A 24229-nucleotide genomic window follows, 5' to 3' on the forward strand; every position below is an offset into this window, starting at 1 on the left:
ACGACCGAAAATGTTTAAAACCAAATTTTTATAAAATTCCCGATTTACTCTCCCGATCAAACTTGTGTGTGAAAAGTGCCCCGCCGCTTAAAAATGTAGGGTTTAACTTTTGAAAGATGTGATTTAAATTTTTAAAAAAAGATTCCGCCTGGATCAAGTTCGGGACGAGAGAGACAATTCGAAAAAATTTTAAAAAATCAAATTAAAAATCACGGCCGCTGGTTGAAGGTGATTCCACACGAATCGGACTAGAAAACACACTCGCACACACTGGAGGGGGATGGGGGTGGGGAAAGAAGTCAGAAATAAGAGAGAAGGATATAAAAAGGAGGAAGAAGGAACTTTTTTTGAGGGTAATTTTTTTGAAATGTCCATTTGAGAAGTTAATTGAATAACCAGCATTGATTATTATTTACTATATCCGACACACACGTTGCTGTTGTATTGAACACCTGGTTTTCCAGTTGCGGTGGTGGGTGGGTGGAGTGGTGGTGGCTGGAGTTTGGCATGGACCTTATTCAAAGTCTCGCTTTGAGCGGGGCTTCATCTGGGGCTGTAATGAAATTTAAAAAACATTAGTCGAATGATTATTTAGAAATTGGTAGATGAAATCAAATTACGGGTGGGGAGAGTCGGGATGCGGATCCACCACGGCCCTTGGCGCGCAACTTGGAGACGGCCTGGTCGGCCAATTCAGCGCGTTCATCGGCTTCCTCGAGCTCCTGTTGAGCCTTGCGGAATTTGGCCAGATTGAGGGCGGCGATCTCTTCGGCTTCTTCAATCTGTCGCTTGTACGTCTTGATCTTCTGCTGGAGCTTGTCAACCAGATCTTGCATCCTCTCGTGGTTCTTGCGGTCCTCGTCGGATTGGAACGTCAATTCCTTGATGCGACGCTCCGACTTGCGCAAGTTCTTCTGGGCGTCGGCGTGGCGGCGCTGCTCTCCGTCCAATTCCGTTTCCAGTCCGCGCACTCGCTCCTCCAACTTCTGGATGGCCTTCTTGCCTCCCTTGAGGGCGTTGTTCTCGGATTCGTCCAATCGGACCTGGAGTTCCTTGACTTGGAGCTCGAGGGCCTTGCGTTGCTTCTCCTGGGCCTGGGCGTGCTCCTGTTCGGCTCTCAGCTCGTCGGCCAGACGGGCAGCGTCGACCATGGCCTTCTTGGCCTTCTCCTCGCTGTTCTTGGTCTCGTTGATCATGTCGTCCAAGTCGGCGTGCAGGGTCTGCAGCTCGGATTCCATCTTCCTCTTGGCGGCGGATGATGAAGCGGCCTGGGCAGTCAGGTCGTGCAACTGCTCGTGGGCATCAGCCAGCTCGGTCTCGGCCTGGCGTCTGGCGCGGTCGGCCTGTTCCAACAGCGTCCTGGATTCCTCCAGCTCGCCCTGGAGAGCGTTGGCGCGGCGCTCGGCAATGCCGTACTGTTCGCGCAGGTCGTCGCGGTTCCTCTGTTCCTCCTCCAAGGCGGACTGAGTCTCCTTGATGCTTTGTTGGTAGCGCTTGATGCTCTTCTGGGCCTCGGCGTTAGCCTTGTTGGCGTGATCCAAAGCGATTTCCAACTCGTTGATGTCCGATTCCAACTTCTTCTTCATGCGGAGTGCCTCGGCTTTGCCCTTGGCTTCGGCTTCCAGGCTGGCTTGCATCGAGTCGATGGCGCGTTGGTGGTTCTTGCGGGTGTTTTCGAACTCTTCTTCCTTCTCCTGGATGCGGCGGTCGATTTCCTGGCGCACCTGAGAAAGTTCCAGCTGAGCACGAAGTACCTGCGCAGGTCATCAGTACAATTTTATGGTTAGTTTTGATCAAAAATAATTTCAATTGATAATAATAATAGTAAATCTCACTTTGTTTTCTTCCTGCTCGAGCGCGGATTCGGCTTCCTCGAGGGCGGCCTGGAGTTCTTCCTTCTCGACTTCCAAGCGCTTGCGCTGTTTGTCGATTTCGTGGACGTTGCGGCCACCTTCGCCGATCTGGTCCATGAGGTCCTTGATCTCATCGGCCAAGTTCTTGTTCTCGCGGCGGACGGCTTCCAGGTGCTCCTGGCTCTCGTCGTAACCGGCCTTGAGGCGGAAGAGCTCGGTGGAGTAGTTGCGGCATTCCTTCTGGGAAGCGTCGAGTTCGGCGGCCAAATCGTCGACCTTAGCCTTCCATTCGGAGACGACCTTGTCGAAGTTCTTGCCGCGCTTCTCCATCTGGTTGGCCAGGACGGTGGCGCGTTCAACTTCGACGTGCATGTCGTCGAGCTCGCCAGTCAAGCGCATCTTGATCTTTTCCAGGGCGACGTTCTTCTGGTTCAAAGACTCGATGGCCTCTTCAGCCTCGCCCAGGCGAGCCTGGAGCTTCCTCTTGGCGTCTTCAAGCTCTTCAGCCTTGGCGACACCTTCGCTCTCGTATTTGTGACGCCACATCTGGCAGTCGGCGTTCGACTTGGACAGTTGGCGTTGGAGGTCGGCCTTGGCTTCAGACTCCTCATCCAGCTGCTCGCGGATGTTGTCGATGTCGTGCTCGAGGTTGCGGAACTTGCCCAAAAGGGTGGCGCGCTCGCGGCCCTCCTCATCGGCCATCCTCTTGCTGTCTTCCAGCTGGGTGGTCAACGAGATCTTGAGCTTCTGCAGCTGAGACACCTGAGATTCGGCATCCTCCAACTGGCGGAGGTAGTCGCTGTTCTCGATGGTCAACTTCTTCTTCTGGACATCAAAGTCGTTCAATGACCGGTTGGCTTCATCCAGCTTGCTCTGGATTTCGTTGAGCTGCTGCTGGAGCATCTTGGTCATCTTCTCCGCGGCGGCCTGTCATTTGTTTCCGATTTTGTTAAAAAATGTTTTGTATTAATTTAAGAAATTCGATGAGTTATTATCTGGTTATTGTTAATGAATAAATTTCAAAAAATAATTAATAGTGCGGAAGTTGTAAAGTAATTAATTGAATAAAAAAAGAAGCGGCGTTATTATACTGTACCTTCTCGGCGGTCATGTGGTCAGTGGCGGCCTTGAAATCGTCCACTTGGTTCTTCATGCTGGAACGATCCTTCTCAGCCCTTGATTATTGTTTGTTGCGTTTTTTGCGAGTTAAGTGATTTGAGTGTCAAGAAAGATTAAATCCGTTAATAAAAAGTGATGACCATTATTATTATACATTGTGTCCATTTGTTGGTGTGTGTGTGTGTGTGTATGTCATTAGCTCATGCCGCATGCAAATCTTAATCAAAGACCGAGATGAGTTAAACGCGTTTGTACAGCAGCCCTTTTCTTTCTCTTTCTTTGGTGTCGGACCAAAATTCACCTTGTCACTGCTAACGTGATCCATGGCGGCGCGCAGGTCGTTGTTTTCACCGGCAAACTGGGAGCGATCTTTCTCCGCTCTATTTCGGCGGATGTCAGCAATCAACAACATTTAAGGTACGTGTTTCAATTTTTCAAAAAATGAACCAAAAACAATCCACCCCGGAATTTGAATATCCAACCCCATTTTTAAAAAAGTAAAATCACGTCTGTAAAGTGTCGGTAAAATTTTCGTGTCGAAAAAATGAGTCGACTGTCGACTTACTTGGCCTTCATTTTGTTGAGCTGGTCGATTTGTTCGCTCATCTCGGAAACGGCATCGTTGTGCTTCTTGCGCAAGTTGGAGAGGACAGACTCGTGCTGGATGTTGGATTCCTCCAAATCGCGGCGGAGTTTGCTCAGCTCAGCTTCGCGCTTCTTGTTCAACTCGATCTGGGCGGCAGTGGCACCACCGGCTTCCTCCAAGCGCTCGCCGAGTTCCTCAAGCTCGCGGGCCAAATCGGCGCGCTGCTTCTCAGCCTAAATTCCAATTCCAAAGTGTCAGCTGGTCAAGTCAAGTCAAATAAAATGAAATTATTTTGTTTTGTACCTTGGCGCGAGCCTGGCGCTCAGCCTCGACTTCCTCCTCGAGCTCTTCAATGCGGGACTGGAGCTCCTTGATCTGCTTCTGGAGCTTGCCGACCAGGGATTGCTCATCTTCCAACTTGGCGTTCAAAGAGGCAATCTCCTTGTCCTTGCGCTGGATGGTCTGCTCAAGTTCCTTCTTGTTGCGTTCCAGGTCGGCAACGGCTTCCTGGGTCAGCTTCAAGTCACCTTCAGTCTTGCGCTTGTTCTTCTCAATGTCGGCGCTATATTAAAACACCAAGGATTTAGTAAAAACATTTTCATGTTTGTGATCTATTGAGTTTGAATCTCACCGGAGTTTCTTCTCGCGCTCCAAAGAGTCCTCGAGCTCGTCAAGGGTCTGCTCCAACTTGGCCTTAACCTTGTTGAGGTGGTTGACTTTGTCTTCGCTGGCCTGGAGGTCTTCGGCGGTCTTCTGGTTGACTTCCTGCATGTGCTTCTTCTCCTTGTTGAGCTTGTTGATGAGCTCATCCTGGTGGGCGATCTCGTCGTTCAAGTTGCGGATCTGGTGATCCTTGGTGGCCTTGTCGGTCTCGGTCTACACGTTGATGATTAGTCATTTTTAGAAAAAGAGAAGCAAAAGCTTGGAAAAAATGATTCATACCTTTTGGAGAGCCAATTCGAGGTCTTCAATGTCCTTCTTCAGGCCGGAAGCTTCCTGTTCGAGCTTCTTCTTGTTCTGGAAGAGCTGGTTGCGGGCATCTTCCTCTTGTTGCAGACGCTCTTGGGTGTCCTGTTTTCATTCAACATTTTCAATTTTTCAAGTCTGGCAATTTTGGGCATTCAGGATTTTTTGGTCCACGCAAAAAAAGGGGTAGCAAAAAGGAGCAGGAATGGAGACTTTTGGAATAGAAAAACCCATCAGACTATACCTGAAGTAGGTACTCTAGATCAGACATGGTTTTCTTTCTCTCTCAAACCAGCCACACACAACACAAACACACACAAAAGTGGGAAAACGTCACAACAGGCAAATGGGCGGAATGAATAGAACCCCGACCCACCAAATAGACTACTACCAACTACTACTACTAGACAGACTACTACGACTCTCTCAAACTATATATAGCAGCTAAATGGGCTATATAGAAGACAAGTCTGAGATTCCGTCAGAAAAAAGGCTATTCAAGGCAGAAAAACGTTTGCTTTCGTTTAGGGATTCTAAAATTTCAAAAGAAAAGCCAAACAACAATCAAAAGTGAATAAGGATAGAGATAGAGATGGTGATCCCTGTAGTCGTGTGGCGGCAGCTTGGATGGATTCACACTTAAATATCCCGACTTTTCGATGACTGGGGCCCACCACTGGATAAAGTTGAAATTCCGATGGAGTAAAAGAGTGAGAGAGAGAGAGAGAACAAGACCGTAAAGACCGATGGCTGCTACTCAACTAGTAGCTTAGCTAGCTGCAGCTCAACTGGCGGATGATGGAAACTGGTTCTGGATCATCAGGACTCGCCATCGACCCCGCCCACTCGGCTTCTATCCTGCTCCCAACTTTGGAGCTGCCCCGAAAACTTTTTCTTCTTTCCCCCCAGGTATTTGTAGCAAAAAATAAAAAAATCCTGACATTTGTTGAAAGTTTTTTTGTGGAAAATAAAAAAATTCCGGTGTGGCTAAATTTAGAACAGGCATCTCTCACCTCTACGACCGACCGCCGCCCCCCTCCCATCTTACCCAGGTCCAACAGTCGATCCGTTTGTCAACACTGGCCTGATTCTGACTTGTTTTTTTGTGTTGTGGCTCCTTCTTTATTTTTTGCCCGTCTCTCACTTTTGTTTTTCGTACTGTGCTGGGCACTCCCAGCTGTCTTTTCTCTCTCCGACCCAGCGCCAAATGGCGTGTCTCGCACTAAGGCAAACCTGGACAGATACTTCACCTATCTTCCCCCTCCTTGGCTCCTAAAATCAACAGACAGACGACGTGGGGTCCTAAACATGAAAACACACCGGTGGGTATAAAAGAAGCCCAATATGACACATCTAAGGGGGGGGGGGAGTAGTGTGTGTGAATCAGCCCGGCTATTTTCAAACTTGCCCGACCCATCTTCACGCTGCATTTCATTCCCAATTTTAGCCACTTTCTTCTTTTTTTCTCGCTCCTGTTGAAGGAGCGAGAGGAGGAGGAGGGCCTGTTTTGACTTCGCCCACTTGTACTCGGAAAGATACGGTCCGGCTCCCAAGCCCCGACGACGATGACAGTCACATCCTTCTCCGGAATATACCCTGGGCGGGTGTGTACTGTAATTGGCCCGCCGAGCTCCAATGTTCCCATCTATTTTTATCGCCGCTAGTGATGGCCAGGCATTTTGATATTATCGCCTTGAAAGATGTATAGGACACAAGTCTGTGATGCGTGGGAGAGGTCGGGATCACACACTGACGTGGTTAGGATCGAAACATTCCCGGAGTTCTACAAATGATGAATTAGACGGTGTGGTTGCTAGTTACCGAAAGCTGGGACTCGAGGTCGGCCTTCTGCGACATGAGCTTGTTCTGCTTGTCGTGGAAGTCGGCAACGGTGCCGGATTCGGCCTGGAGGCGGTTGAGGAGATCTTCCTTCTCCTTGTTCAACTTGGCCAAGTTGGTCTCGAGCTCCTTGCGGAGTTTCTCCTCCTTCTCGAAGTTGGCCTGGGCGGCGGCGGCCTTGTCTTCAAGAGCCTTGATCTCATCCTCGACACGGGTGACGTTGAGCAGAGGCTTGACCTTCTGCCACAAACGGTACCAGGCCCAGGTGCGCATTTGCAGGTAGCTGCGCAAGTTGCGCTGGACAACGCACAAGGCGACACTGCAAATCGAATTTTCAAAGGTTTTTAAATGGCCAGGTAAAAATGGATGGATGGATGAGAGTAAACTTACCGCTGGTCTTGCAGTTGCTTGTACTGCTTGCGGGTGTGGTATCCGCGGATGAAGGATTGCATCCAGGTGATGATCTTGGCCAATTTGTCATCTCGCATCTCTTCAAGCTGACCCAAGACTCCGGCCTTGAAGAAGACCTATGGTTTTTCGTTTGGTTTTGTCCAGGAGCGGATGGAAGGAATTGGCGAATGAGACAAAGAATTAACATCCCGTTCTCCGTGAATGGAATTTTCGTGAGGCAAAGAAGAAAGTGTGAAATGCTGAAGAATTAAAAGCCAATAGCTGTGAATGAAGCTCAGCAGTGAAGAGACATAAGCGGCAGCATCGATGAGCAGTAAATTTGTTTTGTTTTAAGGCGTGAGGTTTGTTTAGGCGACTAGACTAAAATCAGTGCAAATTTTATCTTTTTTTTTTCCTACAAAGGCGTCTGAAAGCGAAACTTACCTGGAATCGACTAGACTAAAAATTGCATTTTTTCTAAATTTTGCGGCTCGTTCTGCAGTTAGTTGGCAAACAGTAGCAAGAAGAAAAGAATAGTTTTTTGGGGTTAGTTATCTAAATTAATCGTAAGGGTTTTGTTTGTTTCGTTGATTCTAAATAAACGGAATCGCTCCGGCTACCTTGTTGAAACCCAAACGGTAGACAGCTTCATCGAAGCCCATTTTATCTAGGACCAGTTTGGCGATCTGTTCGCCGGTCATCGAATCCTTGATAAGTGATGGGCACAACAGCTTGTAACTAATGGTGGCAAATAGCCCCGAGAAAACCGGAAGGAAAGAAGGAAAAAGAGATCGAGACATCAGCACAGCAAACACACAAAAACAGTTCACACACTGGGGCAAACAACTAACAAGATCTAAGAATCCCGTCCGTCATTTCTTTGGCTCAGAACCGGTCAGTGTCGGCGGCAGGGCGGACGGGATCAATCTAATTTTATCATCTAAACAGCTCTCTATGGTATTCAAATTTCCTAGATGTCTCCCTAATAAAAAGCAGCTTCAGCTTCTAAAATTTCTTTAATTGTTGCAGATTTTTGTCTAATGAGGCGCGGTGTGTGCTCGATTTGGCTCGCAGGCGAATGAAACGAGACAACGTGCCTTGGTGTGACCCAATCTGAACAAGCTGACGTCCAGTTTGGATTCATCCAACAGATTGGATGAAGCTTTCTTTTCGTCCATCGGGGTTCCATCTTTCTCCTTGGTGATGTTGGGGTTCAGGATGTTATACCTGGCATTGGTTACACAGGGTTGATATAGCACACTTTCGTCGTCTGATTTTTTCTTTTGCAATGAGCTGCTTAGACTTAATTCTTAATTCTAGGAAAACTGATAATCCAACAAATGTCATGTTTGCGGAGGATCGAATAAAATGTGTAAAGATTTCATTTATAAAAGGCCACACACACACACTCCTTTTTCAATCGCTTACCTTAAATGGAGGGAATAGAATTCCCGTTTTTTTTTCTCAACTTTGTCTACTACCACACACAGCACAACACACACAGATAGAGAAGAGGTTCAAACCGGAGGAGAGATAAGCCAGAGAGAGAGTGAGCGAAAGAGAGTGGGTGAACTGGCGAGTAGAGAGGAGATGAAAGAGAAACACCACACACTCATTTGTCTTTTATAGCTTTCAAAAAGCCGAGTGTTTTTCAAAAATGGCGGGCATTATGTGTGTATGTATATATAGACATGCCTTGTTGTGGCCGAGACGGTACAGCTCAGTGTCGAGCTGAATCTTCTCCAGAATGCCAGCCGAGGCTTTTTTGGGGTCGCTTGCTGCCTTGGCAATGGCCGATGCTAGGATGGTGTAACTAATGATATCCATTGGGGAGGGGGGGGAGGTTTCGGAAGTTAATAAGGTTGTCGTTCAATTATTAACAATTATTAAAATGTACTAAACAGTCATCCAAGTCGGAATGGACTGCGACATCTAAAAGTTGACTACCAGGGTCTACTAATACAAATCTAGGAAAACTAAAGACTGCAGACTATCAAACTCACCTGTCAGATAGCTGCCAAACTAATTAAATCATAATGGAAGTTGGGGGGGGGAGAGATCAAATCAAAATCCTGATGTATAAAAAAATAATCTTCGAACTCTTGATCGAGATTTCGGTCTACTAAATACGGGATCACCGGGTCACACTCTTGTTTCAATTGGGGGATAACTTGGGAGGGCTTCAAGAGAAAAAAGTCTCTTATTTGAAAAGAAATCCTGCTGTCATCGATGCTCGAACCTTCTGTGATTTTGTTTTAAAATTTCTCCCTCGTTTGAGAAGAAAAGAAATGTGGTTGTTGGGGGGGGAAATCATTTAGATTGTTACGTGCCTTGGTGTGACCGATGCGGTACCATTCGGGATCAAGAGCGATCTTTTCGAGACAGATTTTGGCGGCCTTGCGCTCGTCCGGCTCGGCTTTCATTTCGTTGGGGGCCAGAATCATGTAACTGGTGGGATTCGATCATTTGTGTGGATGTTTCGATTATTGAATTCAAACTTTTTGTTTTAAATTGGAGGGTCAAGGGGGCTTTGGACAATATCTTATCGACTAAAATATTTTTAAGTTAACCTATCATCTATCAAAAGTCTATGAAAATAAAATCCGAAACGGTTTCAGAGTCGGTGGATTGAAGCCAAGAATCTTACCGATGCTTGAAGTCGGGGTAGACCATACGGTTGGGGAATCCTTTGCGACAAATACGGATACCTTCAAGTACACCGTTACATGTCAGCTGGTGCATAACCAAGTGAGAATCGATGACACCTGCGGGGAAACAAAAATAACAACGTCAGTTTGATCGGCCATTTGGTCGAGAGACGCTGGGTGTGCAGGGAGAAAGTGACAGGGTGGTTGGGTGAAAATTTGAAATAAAGGTGACGGGTTGGGAGAAGGTATTTAAGGTCTCATGTTGCGGATGTCGAATTCTCCTCCTTTTTCTCCGCCGTTTTTTAAAAACCCAAAGAATCTCTTCCGGAATCGCCAGGGCCGCCGTCGCAACGAACAAGGAATCTCTTGGAATCTTACCGGGCGACTTGGTCTCGTTGGGGATGATGCAACGGATGAAATGGGGTGCCGTGGAGCGGAGCGTCGTCATCAAGTTATTCAATTGCTCCTTTTGTTTTTGTAACAAAAGTTTCCCAATAATGAAAAAAAGTGTTACGATTAGTTCTCGTCGACTCAACAAGAACGGGGGCCCGGCAGAGTTTCGTTGGAGGAGAATATTCATCGGAGTAGAGAGTAGAGTAGAGAGTAGAGAGAAAGGAGGGTCAGGGGGGTGGTGGATTCAAGTGTATGTGTAAAATACACCCAAAGTTAAAAAAAAAGAGTGTGCAATTTGGTGCTGTGTTGGGAGGGCGGTCATTTACCGGGAGACTTGGTCTCGTTGGGGATGATGCAACGGATGAAATGGGGTGAAGTGGCGTTCAAAGTCTTCATCAGACCGTTCAGCTGCTCCTGTGGTTCCATATGTGGGTGGGACCCAAAATAGGGCGAGAGAGAGAGAGATATTTGAGAATTTTTCTTTTGGAGGACATTTTTTTTCAAAAAAGACTACTGGAAAAACTTGCAAAATCTGACACTTGCCAATCGAGTGTTTTTTGGGTTCAAAAAAATCTTTTCCCTTCTCTAATTTCTTGCAAAGAGAGAGTGGGGGGTGGATGTGGGGAGTCATGCCTGCCATGGAGGGTTTTCAAATGGAGGTTTGGTGGAAACAACCGGACTGAATATTCTGGCCCCAGCAGAACATCAGCCCCACAACAACAACAACAATTCAACAAAATCAAAATTGTCAATAGTAAAAAAAAATTTTGTCAATGAAAATAACCACTGGAAAAATACCACACCATCTCTTTTTTGGTTGTTTAAAAAAAAGGTTATAGTCAGTTAATCAAAATAGGTGTTTCAGCGTTAAGAGGAATTCTTCGGCGGGGTGTAAATTCGTGCCTTTGGAAGTTAAGATAAACAAATAACATGCGACATGATAAAAAATAAGAAAGAGCTTTCCGGCCGAACCCTGTAAGCAGACGAGACAGTAGAGAAGCCACCACCTTTGCCACGCTTGCCACCTGAATTGTTTCATTTTTGTTTTTGTTTTTTTGGTTGTTGCGGATGAAAAGGGACCAAGAGGAAATTGTTGTGTCAAAATTAATCAAGATTATTATGAATTAAAAAAGACATCAAGCCAATTCATATTCAAGCCCCCGAGTTTTTCTTAATCAATCAGATCGTTCAGCTGCGCGCGCTATCATGAGAGAGATTTATTTGAGCCATGTGTCCAGGATCAATTTTTTCGTTGTTTTGCGTAGTGGGGGTGGGAGAGTTGCTAAAGTCATTAGTTGGCCGTGTGAAGCCTTTTGGTTTTTGAATCGAGTTTCTTTTGTTGTTTTTTTGGCAAGCAAACAGCGTTTGATTTATTGGTTTTAAATAAGTTGTAGGTTAGTCTTTTGTTTTCCATAGTGTGGTAGATATTCCATTAGAATTTCTTTTTTACGAATTCTTAAATTCTCTTTTTTTTTCGATTATAGAAAACACGGGAAATAAAATTTACCCTGTAGAGGGCCGACACCGTCTGGAAGCCGGAACCCTTGGTTCTCTTGCCACCTGATGAGAACGTCAAGTAGTAAATAGTCAGGTGGGGTCAATAAGGTCCGCGCCATCGTCGCAGATGTAAGGATAAGGGGGGTTATTTTGTATAGAAGAAACCCCAATGTCGGATTCTTTTTTTGGTCGAATTTCACACACACCAAATAAGTTTTTAAAATTTTGGAACGTCGGTTCAGGTCAATGTAGAAACCGGACTAGGTACTATGTCAGGTTGTAAGTGTTAAAACAGAATCAAAATCATAACAAATCTCTTCCTTTGATAGCGCCACCATTGTTTTGAATTCGTAGTAATCAAAAGTTGTGAATGTGTAAAAGTAAGAAATGCCCATCGACCAACAAAGGATCAATGGACGTACCTTTAGCCTCCTCTTTGCCTCCGGATTGACCGGGGTGGTCAGCGAAGATCTCCTGGACCAATTTGTTGCTACCCTTCTTGAACTGATCGACGACAGTGTCGTTCAAGGGATCCTTGTTCTTCTCGAGCCAGCCGGTAATGTTGTAGGGCACCTATCAGACACAAGAGTTTCGAAAAATTAAACATCAATAGTCGACAGATATAATGGCAAAAAGACGGAAGAATACGTACAGTTCCGGCGTAGTGGGCAATAGCAAAGTGGGCTTCCTTGCAGCCGGCCTTGGCGGGCTTGGGCTTGACGAAGGAGGCAGATTTGCCCAAGTGGTTGTTGTTCAACTTCTCAGCAAAGGTCTGATCAGTGGCTTTGGGAAACATAGACTCTTCCTCAAGGATGGACAAGACACCCATGGGCTGCGTTCGCAAGGAGGAAAGAAATCAACGAATTAGTATAACACGTAAGGGTGAAACATTGGATGAGAGAACCGCCTTATCCGATATAACCCTTCGATATGATTAATAGATTTTTCAATTTCATACTTACCGCCTTTAATTTTTTTAAATCGCCGGTTGCTTTTTGGGAGGAATCATTGTAAATTTAAATTGTAAAAAAAAAAAAAAAAAATGGGAAAATTTCTCGTTTTCATATTCAAGGAAGTATTTGGTTTGAAATGAAAAGAGGAGAATTGCACGCACACACACCACTCAAGGGGGTCACTCGAAAAAACCACACGACAAAATTCAAAAAGAAAAAAAAAACTGGCTGATTTTGTTTGTTTCAGCTTGGAGTATTCAACTACTAAATTTGACTAAAATAATTCATCCACAATCGTTTTGTTTTTGTGGATGAAAAATGTGTAAAGATAAAACAAAATGGCACAGGAGGGGGGATACCTTTTCCAGGAGGTCGATGGTGTTTTGCAAGTCCATACCAAAATCGATGAAGGTCCACTCGATACCTTCACGTTTGTACTCTTCTTGCTCAAGAACGAACATGTGGTGGTTGAAGAACTGTTGCAACTTCTCGTTGGTGAAGTTGATGCAAAGTTGCTCGAAACCGTTGTACTGCGGTTTGGGTTTTTCGTTCGTTCGAGAGAGGTGGTCACAAAAAGGGTTGGTAACAAGGTGAGAAAAAATCACGGCAAACAAGACAAAAAAAAAAACAATTTTGGTGAAGTAGAAAAACCAATTTCAATTAGCCGATGTCATCTGAATCGGATTCTGTCAACAAAGTGCTTTTCAAATAAAAATCGTCAAACAAAAAATAAAAACAGTTGTGTGTCTCCTGCAGTCATTTTGTTGGCGCAGGTAATTCAAACATGCAGAGCATTCGCCGAGAAGCATTCGCTGAGAAAAAAAAAGGACTCACCTGATTATTGTTTCACGATCATCACATCAGATCAATGGTGGGGAATGGAACTGCTTAAATAAATCTCCCTATTTGTTTTTGTTTTTAAACTTGTCCTAATTTTCCCGCCGATTTGTTTTTCTTTTGAACGTACCTTTTCCATCAACTCAATGCAGGCCTGGAGATCCATACCGAAATCCATGAAGACCCACTCGATACCCTCCTTTTTGTACTCTTCTTGCTCAAGAACAAACATGTGATGGTTGAAAAACTGCTGCAACTTCTCGTTGGTGAAGTTGATGCAGAGCTGCTCGAAACCGTTGAACTATTCACGGTTTTTGATTTTCAATTTTTGAAATGAGCAGAGGGAGGGGGGGAGGAAAAACCACGACAAAATAAAAACAGAGAAAATTTTGGGGCATTATGTAAGAGGAAATCAAGTGAGAAAAAAAATAATAAGACGCGAAATATTGTCGATTTCAGATTTTCACGTCGTTGGTGTTGTGAGGGTCAAATGTGAAAAAAAAAATCCATGAAAAACGTCTCCCACAGTCGTTGTATGTGTTGAAACGGTTAGAAGACACCATGCAGGCATGCTCTCCACACGATTAATACTCACCCCCCGGAATAGTTTAAACGATCCATCACCGTCAATAAGCCCGCCATCCATCCCCGTTTGATTCCACTGATTATTTGCCAACTAGATTTTGGACTAACGAACTGTCTGTATCTAATAATTCGACTATGACTTAACCCTCCCCCGGTAGTAAATCGTAGAAAAAAAAAAACCCTTCCCGATTACTTGTTTTTTTTCTTGGAAACGTACCTTCTCCATGAGCTCAATGCAGGCCTGGAGATCCATACCGAAATCCATGAAGACCCAGTCGATACCCTCCTTCTTGTACTCTTCTTGCTCAAGAACGAACATGTGATGGTTGAAGAACTGCTGCAACTTCTCGTTGGTGAAGTTGATGCAAAGTTGCTCGAATCCGTTGTACTAATATTTGAGTATTTTTTTGGCAAGGCGTATTTAAGTTTCTTTCTGGTTTGATTTTTAAAATCTGTTCTAAGATTATTGTCAAAGGCCATGCAAATGTTTGCAGAAGCTAGCGATTATTTTTGTTGATTTGTGTGTGTAACGTCGTCAGCGTCGGTCGTCGATGGAAGGTTCAATTATTTTTGGGCATTGTTTGAATGAGGGAAAGTTAAAGAGGACAGTATGGCCTGAGGTGGGATATTTTCTTGTCCGTCATAGAATACTTACGTCGAAGATCTCAAAACCGGCAATATCCAGTACACCGATGAAGGTGACACGTTTCTGACCAGTTTCCAAAGTCTCGTTGACACGCTTGACCAACCACTTGAACAGACGATCGAAGATGGCCTTAGCCATGGCACCGATGGAGTAGACGACCTGTTGGCAATTTTAGCGTTTAGTTTTCGTGAATCATCTTTTCTCCGGTGGTTCATTTCAATAGTTACCTGGTTGACGTTACGGCCCTGGGTGACGAACTCGTTACCGACCTTGATCCTGGGCTTCAAGAAGTTCATGTACAGCTGAGGGCCATCAACACCCATCATCTTGGCGACATTTTCACCTTCCTGTTGGTGTGGAAAAACAAGTCACAAGAACGGGGAACAGAAAAAAGGACAGAAAATGGAGAATTAGTCGAATTCAAATTTTGGCGCCCATCGTTTTTTTCGATCGTGCCGAATGAGAATTTCATTTTCTTTTTAAAGCCGATCTTTCTTTCTGTTACCTAAGAAGCGCAAGACATTTGAATTAGTGAAAGCCTAACTAAATGTTGTGGTGGTAGCCAAAAGCTGGATGGAAGATTAGTATTAATTGGAGTTAGTCAATTTCTTTTTTTTTCTGTGTAGCATTCCAATTTTTTTGTGGAGGGATTTCTTCGTTCATTCCTAACGAAGGCGCGTTGGCGTGATTGTGGATAATTTGGTGGTGCAAATAATAGCGTCTTCTCTTTTAAATTTTTCTCTGAAAAAATTTTTTTTTGTTCTCTGATTCTATAGCGGAAGCCAAGTTGAAAAGTTGAAATTAATTGTGGTGAGGAAAAATGCATAAAGAAAGATTTGTGACAGTGCAGCTGGGCAGCGCAATTTTTTTCCTTTCCAATTTCTTTGAGCAAATATTTTTTAAAATAAAAAAATGTTTAAAAAAAAAGATGCAAGGTTCTTTTATCTTTCCTCTTTGCCTTCTTGTTCAGCCTGTTCTTCGCGACCCCTTTGCTTGAACTTCATCGTTCCGAGGTGCATGACGGCTCCCACGACCATGTAGATCATGTTCTTCTCATCTTGGGTGAAACCCAGAATGTCAAAAGCTTCCTGGGGTGTGTCCCGTCGTTGTTTTCATTTAGCGACGTGTGTGTTGTGTTTTTTTTTTGTGTGTGTGAGTGAGTGTTTCCATAGGGCAGGGCAAGGTGGGGAGGTAGATATATACGTGGTAGAATACAGCCCGTTCCAATCCATGGACACGGTCAGTTGGGGGTTTTGTTTTGTTTTTTTTTTTTTTGGATTTCGTCGTTGATTGCCGATATCGAATCGATTTTTTTGGTTTGTGGTGAAGGGGGTAAAACCGCACACGAAAAAGAGAAAAAAGAAAAAAAAGTAGATTAATAATCGTCGTCCATCGACCGCTCACCTGGGTGCCGTCAGGATCGGCCTGTTCTTCTCGACCCCTTTGCTTGAACTTCATAGTTCCGAGGTGCATGACGGCGGCCGTGATCTTCCAAATATCTGGTCTCTGATCACCCATACCCAAGATCTCGAAAGCCTCCTACATTTTTGCCAGTCGATCCGGTCGAGCGACAGGACGGACGCAACAACAACACAATTCTCCAAGTTTTAGTAAGTTTCAAGAAATTTTTAAATTGAAAGAGAAGAAGAAGAAGAAGAAAAAAGTAGAAGAAGAAGAAGAAGAAAGAAAATAAAAGAAGAAAGAAATAGAAAAAGTTTTTTGAAGAGAAACCAGCATAACACACAGTACGTTGTATAAGCCCCGCCACCCATTCTCTCTCAAAGGATTGTGTTTTGTTGCCACCGTCGTCGTCGTCGTCGATAATCATCAAAGAAATGACTTTTGTTTGTTTTTGCATTCAGAATTGGAATCAGGATCAGGGCCACTCATCATTTGCACACTCGGTTTCAATCGATGTTGAACCTATTTCACGGTTCAAGATCTTGTACAGCTAAAGGGCATGCATCAAAAATTGAATTTCAAATATCGAACAATCTTCTACTCTCTGGCAAATTGAGAAAATGTTCATGCATGATCAAAATTTCAAATTTGGAAAAAATATGGAATGGAATTGCAACCCTTTTAAGATAGAAAAGCCAATATTTAAAAAACAAAAAAAACCTTTAAAATTGATTTGAATGATTTGAACGATAAAGCTATTTCCCCCACCCCGTCCCTCAGTTGTCAAAAGATCTTACATCGGCCATTTGCATCTCCTCTGAGTCGTCGATGCTGGGAACGGTGACTTTGCCTTGGCTGACGAACGGATAGTCGTAGATGTTGTCCGACAAAGAGCACATGGCTGTATACACGAGTCAAAGATGGTTTGGGTTGTTTTAACAATGTTTGTAAAAAATGTCAAATTTCAGAAATCCTGGTACGAATCATTAAACAAATGGCATTTTCTCGTTGTGTAGGACTAAATAGGTAAGGATAGGCTAGCAAATAAAAATACAGGTTTCAAAATAATTTCGAAATAACATGCTGTTTGGCATTGACGGCCTGTTTTTTCCAACATTGGTGGTTTGTCGCCTTTTGATTGCGAATTGTCCCTGTCGAGATGGAATGATTGATTGAACCTGTACGTAGTAGGTCTTTGAGAAAAGGAATCGACACCCGACTGAATGTCTTTTAAAAACTCAAGTCTAAATTTTAAAAAAAAGGGCGGGATATTTCAAAATATTTGAATTTGAAATTGGAGAATTGACAAACGACTGAATGTCATGGGAGCGAAACGACGGGGATCAAATACGGTAATTGCGGATGACGATTTCAACTGACGAAGAGCTTTTCAAATGAAAAAAAAAATTAAAAAAAATTTGAAATCGAGAGCGGGAGTGCTGAAGCGAACGTATAAGGTTGATGAGCTGGGGCCTCTCCACTGTTAGCGTAGCTAGGCCTTACGTCAGTCAACGCCATCTCTTCGCTGTCATCCATACTGGGGATCGTGATTTTGCCCTGGCTGACGTAGTTGTACACGTAGATGTCGTCCACCAATCTACAATCCTCTGTGTGGACGGAGAGGATTCAAAATCGTTTAAAAATCGAATCTTTTTTTCGGGGAAAATGGGAACATCGTAACCTTATGGAATAGCAGCACTAACATCTTATAGCCCATCTAAATGACCCACAGTTCCTTGGCAATGCATGAAATTCGCTATTACTATAAGGGAGGTGGAGCATTCCCGCATTCTGTAAGTTGCGAGAGCAAGACATGCTGTTCAAAACAGCCTGTACTAATAAGCGGATCATTTGAAATTGGGATGGTTGTCGCTTGCGGCGCAGTTTGGGATTTGGGGAATGAAGTGGATTGCATTTAAAGACGAAACCTAACGTCATAGGAAGCCGAGAGTGTCTAAATAGTTTGAAAGAAGCGGATCGGGATTTTTCAAAAATGGTTTTGAAATGAGGAGACTGACAAACGACCGTATGTCATGGGGAATTTGCTGGGGAATTTAAGAGCGGGAAATTTGGATGATGATATCAACCGACGAAGATATCAAAGAAGATTGAGAGTGGGCGAATTGAGGCTAACGTAAACGTTTCGGTGAGCTGGTCTCTCCACTTGTAATAGTGAAAAGACTGTTATCAGCTCGTCCTTACGTCAGTCAATCCCATCTCTTCGCTGTCATCCATACTGGGGATCGTGATTTTGCCTTGACTGACAAAGTTGTAGGTGTAGATGTCGTCCACCAAGCTACAGTCGGCTGTAGGTGTACATGGAGGATCGAAAAAATAACGATTTATAGAAACGCGTTTAAAGGGCTCGGAGGATTCGGAATCGCCGAATTTGGGACGCATAATTAGATTATTATGTTGCCGATCCGATATAGCCTATTATTCCATATAATTCCTGTATGGTTCAACTGGGCGGTACCGCTACCAAATGTGGAAAAATGTCGAAGGTCGGGGACCAAAGGAACAACCAAACCATGCTGGTATTTCGTTTGATACGACGAATATTAATCAGATAGGGGGGATAAATCAATAGATTAACGTCGAATCTTACGAATAAAAACACCCACACAGTGTCAAATAATCCAAAAGTCTAAGTTAAAATTAAACTATCAACATCAAAATTTAAAGTAATCCTTGTCCAAATCGGATTATGACGTAACAACCGACGGGAGAGATTTGCAAATGAAAGAAGATAAAAGATAGTTAAAGAGAGAGATATGTGAGGGCAACGTAATGTTGTACGGCTGGAGTTCTCCCACTGGTAAAAGTGGAAAAAACTGTTAACAGCTCTTTCTTACGTCAGTCAACGCCATTTCTTCGCTATCATCCATACTGGGGATGGTGATTTTGCCTTGGCTGACGAAGTTGTATTGGTAGATGTCGTCCACCAGGCAACAATCGCCTAAATATTTTATATGGAGGAGGGATATCGCAAAAATGAACCATTACTTTTTATATGGGAGGGAATGTCTAAAAATTAATTAAACTCTTAGATTATGTAGTTGTATGACCCTGTTGTGAATCGTGAGAAAGTTTTGATTATAGCTTAAAGTAACAACATGGACTCGTAGTAGAGTCCATGATGTGGTTATACTGACCCTTGAGGGTGGGCAGTTTTCCTGACATGATCTGGTAGAAGATGTGGTAGGAGCGCTCCAAAGCCTGTTGGGAGATGACACGAGCCTTCTCCAGCAGGTCTTCACATTGAAACAAAGAAAAATATTTGAGTATTTGATGGCTGTCGATTGAAAGTGTTGAAGTTCAACTTACAGGTCTCAATGTCGGCACCAGCCAATTTGCCGGAGTTACCGAAATGGATACGAATGAATTTACCCTGTTTGTGGAGATCGACATTTCGATTATTCAATAAAGGTTTGAAGTATTAAGAAAAAACGAATACTTACGAAACGGGAAGAGTTGTCGTTACGGGTTGTCTTGGCGTTACCAAAGGCCTCAAGAACCGGGTTAGTCTGCACAATTTGATCTTCCAAGTTACCCTAGAGAACGTGGAGTAATACGACCCGATTTTCAACGATTAGTATCACATCTTTAGAACAAATTCCCACGTGTTTGATCCCCACCACACGAAAAACGACACGAAACAATGACTACGACATGCAGAAGAAACTTTCGATGAAAACTTTTGTGACAAAAAGTATATCGAAAATAATGATTGAGTGGGATGCAATGTTCGTGCATTTTTAGTTGACGAATAGAAAAAGAAAAACTGTGTGCAAATCCTCCGTGTCAAAGAGAGTCGGATTTTTGGTTTGTTCTTTTTATATGGTAATTTTTGGTGTGTTTGTGTAGGAACGGACAAATCGGGGTTGTCAAATAGTGCCGATTGTTTTTTTTGGTGTGTAGGGTTGTGCAAAATTTTGTTCCGTGTTCACTGTCGGAATTTTGTGTTTTCAGAATATTTCACACACTCACCACTTTCATCAACTGGAAACAAGAAAAGAATAAAACAACAAATAATACGATGAAACAACGACGACAAAACAAATATCAAAACAATTGTCACTCGATTAAAAACGGGATCCTTGTCATTGATTGGATCCGTTTGTCATCGGACAATATCAAACTACTTTCAATCTTTTTGTTTTTGTGTGTGTGTGAGTGGATTTGTAGCCATTTTTGAGGCGAAGCAATACCTTCTTGGCTTCACCCTCCTTGGGTTTCTTAGTCGAAGCACCGACACTGGCCATGTAGGCAATGACTTTCTTGGTGTTTTCAGTCTTTCCGGCACCAGACTCGCCACTGTGGAGGATTTGGGGTTATTACATCATTGGATGGACCGAGTGGTACAACAAATACGGTCGTGAAATTTAAATCACGGACTATCTCTCTCTCATCAGAATTCGAAAAAGTTGTCCACCAAAATGTAATCAGTCGGTGCACGGCCATGGACGTAATCAAAAGGATCGGCTAGGATTGTTTTGTTTTTTTCGGGGTATAAAATCAGGAACGCGGAGGATTTTTTAAAAAGAATGATAAGAAAGTCGGAAATTTTAACAAGCCAATGATTAAATTGTTCTGAAAATTCGATTGAAATAGGAAAGAGAGGGTTTTGTGGTGGCATTCAATCAATGAAATAAGCCATAAGAAAAATTAAGCGAAAAAGTTGTGCCTGTTGGGGGGGGGGATTTTGTCTCTTGTACTTCCGGTTACTGTTACGATCCATTAGCAGTGGAAAAATAAAAAAAAGGAGAAGCTTTTAAATTGTTTTTGGTTTTTTTGAAAGGTGAATTTTGTTTTTTTTTCCTAATTAGTATTATCTAATTCCCTCTTCCCTGAAAAAAGAACAAACTTACGCCGGATGAAAAAGTATGCTTGGAGCCTTTGGTATCCTTGGCGATTTGGGCAAAGTATTGAATGACTTTCTTAGTGTTCTCCGTCTTGCCGGCACCGCTTTCACCGCTAATTGGTTTTTACATGGTATCAAACTATTTCGTATTTTGTTGGGCTATTTTGAAGTCTTAATAACTAAACTGTATGTCCTCGACTTTTGCATATAATTTTAAAACAAATATAGAAAGAGTAAGAAATAATACGTACGTAATCAACATGGACTGGTTTTCGTGGTCTGGAATGATTCAAACAAACAAAAATTGAGAATTAGCATAGCCATTAAGTGGGTCCATCATGTTATTCATTCTCTTGGTATTCTAATGGATATGTAAGAATATCAAGAAAGACGGAAGCCAGAGATAGAGAGAGCTATAGCCAGAGCCAGCAGGAGCTATTCATCCAGGTTATGTAGTCTTTCTAAAATTAAACGTTGGGCTGCTCCCGACGGGTCTGGCCAAAAGGTAAATATATCCCATTTACTCTCTACACAAGAGCCAGCAGCCCTGCTGCAGGGCTCAAAACCCTTGAGGCTTATTGGCTCCAGCTCCTGGATTCTTTTTGCTATAGCTCATCTCTTCCAGTCCGGGTCCGGAAATAGCACTACTACTACTGTATGGGTATTAGGAGCAACTGGTTAGACCCGTCTATCGGACCAAGTTTGGTCTGACGACCAAACTCTGGCTGCCGATTGGTGGGAGCTGCATAGAGCCCAAGGATTCTTTTTTTTTTCCTTTTACTGGTGGGTGGGTGGAAGGATTTTTATTCAGGATTTTTGCACGCTTAGAGAGAAACAACTTACTGGTCAACATGTCCATGTAGGCACCGTCTGAGATGCAGAAAATGTGGGGAGGGACTTCGTTACGTCGCTTGCCGATGTACATCTTGATGACACGTTGGGTGTAGATCGGGAAACGCTTGTAAGGGTTGATAGCCACGCAGAAGAGACCGGAGTAGGTCTGTTGTTGTTATTTCATCGGAATCAAAATAATCAACTCATTAGCATGTGTCCTCACTTTTCTTTTTTTTTTCTGCTCGTGGTGTTGTTGTCCATTCAAACAACAACAACAACAACACCAAACCGAAGAAGAAAAACAACCAAAAACAACCACACAACACTCAGCAGCAGAACAAGGGAAAAAATGATGTCAAACCAAAAAGAAATAAAAGCGGAGAAAAGGAATAATAAATATGAAAATAAGAAGAAACAAATTTTCTAATTGGGCATTTCTGGCGAATAACGGGGTTCGGCAGAGAGCTCGTCTTTGAGGCTTCTGGATCCGTCAACACTCGAAATCAAACACGCACACACGACAGAGACAGAGTATATGAAAAAGGTAGAGGGTGGCAAATTCACACTGTCCTAAATTTGAAAATAGGACGAATAATCAAGTCTAAAAACGGACGAGGGAGGATGTCGACCCAAGATGATGATCGATTTTGGGGATGGAGGATCTATCATAGAGAGTGGTGTCAGTTGGGATTAGATTTGAATATGAAATTAGGTTATTAAAAGGTAGTGTGTAGACATGCAATCAAAATAGGCCTACCAATTCCCTTTTGGTTGTGGGAGTTGACAAAGAATATCACAGCAAACGAGGGATAGAACATCAGAGATAGGGGCTCCTAACTACAGCTGGAGCTGATAATATGAGGTGATTTTGGATGCATGGTTTGTTTGTTTGGCAGGGAGGTAAAAAAGGTTATAAGGTTAACTCCACAAGGCACTTACGTAGATAAGCTGGTTGGTATAACGGGCTTTCAAGTTCCATAGCACAGAGGCATCGTTAAGGTAGGTCAAGTTGGACATGTCCTCGCATTTCTCGTATTTGGGGGGGTTCACTTGACTGCACTGATCTTTCTTAAAGGTTTTCTCCTGTTATTTTTGTAATATTTGGTCGTTTTTTGGGCGGTTGGAAATACGGAGGGAATCGATTGGAGGAATTCCGGATAATTTGGAGGACCATCGGGAGGATCGAATTTTTGTTTTGTGGTGGGAAATGATTGGGAGGAAAGAAAAACGAAACAAAAAAGAAATTGATTAGTAGATTCCAGTTCTCGTTTCGACTTACATAAATCAGTTTGTGGTAGTAGCGCTGCCTTAGATTGTGCAAGACGGCCGCATCGTTCAGGTAAGTCAAATCTGCCATGTCTTCCACTTTCTCGAATTTCGGCGGATTGACCGGAAAGCACTGGTCTTTCTTGACCATCTTTTCGTTCTATTTAGTTTAGTACCCACCCCAAAAGAAATAAAAACAGCAGCGCAATGGCCAAATTTTAATTCCAAAATTTCAAAATCATTACTACTCTTCAACCCCCCCATCAAATTTTTAATTTCCAAATGTTTATAAACTGGACTCTTTGATTTGAAAGAATTGATAACAAGTTGTGTTCTACTTACGCCATCAGCAACCTTGACGACGACCAGGTCACCTTTGGTTCCAGTGATCTCACCGAGTTGGTAGCTGTCCTTCTCGCATGGGACCCAGGTGGCCTTCTTACCATCGTAGGGCTTGGTTTGATCAGCACGTTTCATTTCCAGGGAAACGAAGAGGTATTGGGCTGGGTCGGGATCGGGTCCCATATCCTTCTTGGGAGGCATCTTGTTGTTTCGAGTTGTTGATCAACGACGACGACGACAAAAAATCAAACAAGTTGATGAGAGAGAGGAGAGAGAGACGGTTGAAATTCGTGTGGGATTCGGATTGGCGGATCTCCTTCACACACGGCGGCGGGACAACACGCGTTAGAACAGCCCTGGAGCGCTTTCCTGTGTGCAAAACAACAACAACAACATCAGCCAATGTGAGCAACAACAATTAAAAAAGGACTGTCGATTGTGTTCTTATTTAAAATTATCAAAATCCACATCCGAGTTGTCACAACTTTGTGTAGGCTGGGCTTATCTAATCAAGGGGCACTTTTAAAGGCTATTAGGCAAAAATTGAATCAAAAACTGTGGGAAGTGAAGAAAAATTTACAAACAAAATTGTTTCGTCTACTAAAATCGAAAATTGTCAAAAGCCAAAAAAACTAAAAGTTTGAAAACAAAATGTTACAAATTTTGTCTTTCGAATTTGCAATAGGTAGGTAGGTAGGAGAGGCAAATCCTCGTGTGCACACTTACGTTCGAAAGCTGTTCAACTGTCTGTCTAAAGCGAACCAGGGCTCCTATTTAAACCCTAAAGGCGACTCCGCCCTCTTCTAGCTTATTGGTTATTCTGAATTTTTTCTTTTCTTTTTCAACATCCTTTACTTCCTTTTCTTCTTTCTTCTTCTTCTTCCTCTTCTTCTTCTTCCTTTTCAATTCCTTGTGACGGCCGGGGCTCAAGTATTTCGAGCCGAGAGCCAAAAGGGCCAAAAAGGCGAATGAACGGACATGGGAGAGAGAGGAGAAGGTAGAACTTGCACACACGTCTCAAAGGCAGGCCCATGCCTTTTTAAGGTGGCCCTCCCCCGTATATTCAGCGCGCACAGCTTCTCTCTTATATTTCTCGATATTCTTTCTTCTGTCGCTTTCATTCCCTTTCGTTCGTTTTTTTTTTCCCGCAGCCGCGCAACAAGGACAGAGGAGCCGTGAGCGATGGAATGCGGGCGTGCTGCACACAAGG

General features: G+C 43.5%; 1 protein-coding gene across 50 annotated transcripts; it reads right to left on the reverse strand.

Annotated features, from left to right (window-relative positions):
- Positions 1–23: 23 nt before the first annotated feature.
- Positions 24–23895, reverse strand: LOC124204749 (myosin heavy chain, muscle-like). Of its 50 annotated transcripts, none has more exons than XM_046601909.1 (31): positions 23746–23895; positions 23020–23388; positions 22691–22837; positions 21421–21577; positions 20829–20856; positions 19925–20030; positions 19704–19715; positions 19175–19267; positions 19041–19104; positions 18869–18967; positions 16511–16614; positions 15263–15400; positions 14540–14659; positions 14322–14471; positions 12604–12774; positions 11944–12123; positions 11714–11864; positions 11302–11354; positions 9780–9867; positions 9401–9518; positions 8449–8566; positions 6754–6890; positions 6346–6682; positions 4501–4629; positions 4190–4434; positions 3862–4120; positions 3538–3791; positions 3274–3352; positions 1836–2780; positions 621–1754; positions 24–553 (listed from the first exon to the last, which is right to left on the reverse strand). In XM_046601909.1, exons 2-31 carry the CDS (start codon positions 23218–23220, stop codon positions 515–517), a joined length of 5856 nt encoding a protein of 1951 aa, XP_046457865.1. In that variant the 5' UTR covers positions 23221–23388; positions 23746–23895; the 3' UTR covers positions 24–514. The 50 variants fall into 50 exon arrangements, with proteins under 50 accessions (XP_046457865.1, XP_046457867.1, XP_046457851.1 ...); XM_046601911.1 differs by lacking the exons at positions 8449–8566; positions 12604–12774 and adding exons at positions 9084–9201; positions 13884–14054; XM_046601895.1 differs by lacking the exons at positions 3274–3352; positions 8449–8566; positions 9780–9867; ... (1 more) ...; positions 12604–12774; positions 22691–22837 and adding exons at positions 2950–3028; positions 7851–7980; positions 10121–10208; ... (1 more) ...; positions 13212–13382; positions 22351–22494 and having other exon boundaries at positions 23746–23894.
- Between the last annotated feature and the right edge of the window lie 334 nt (positions 23896–24229).

This window comes from Daphnia pulex, chromosome 10 (genome assembly GCF_021134715.1).
Source record: "Daphnia pulex isolate KAP4 chromosome 10, ASM2113471v1".
NCBI lineage: Eukaryota > Metazoa > Arthropoda > Branchiopoda > Diplostraca > Daphniidae > Daphnia > Daphnia pulex.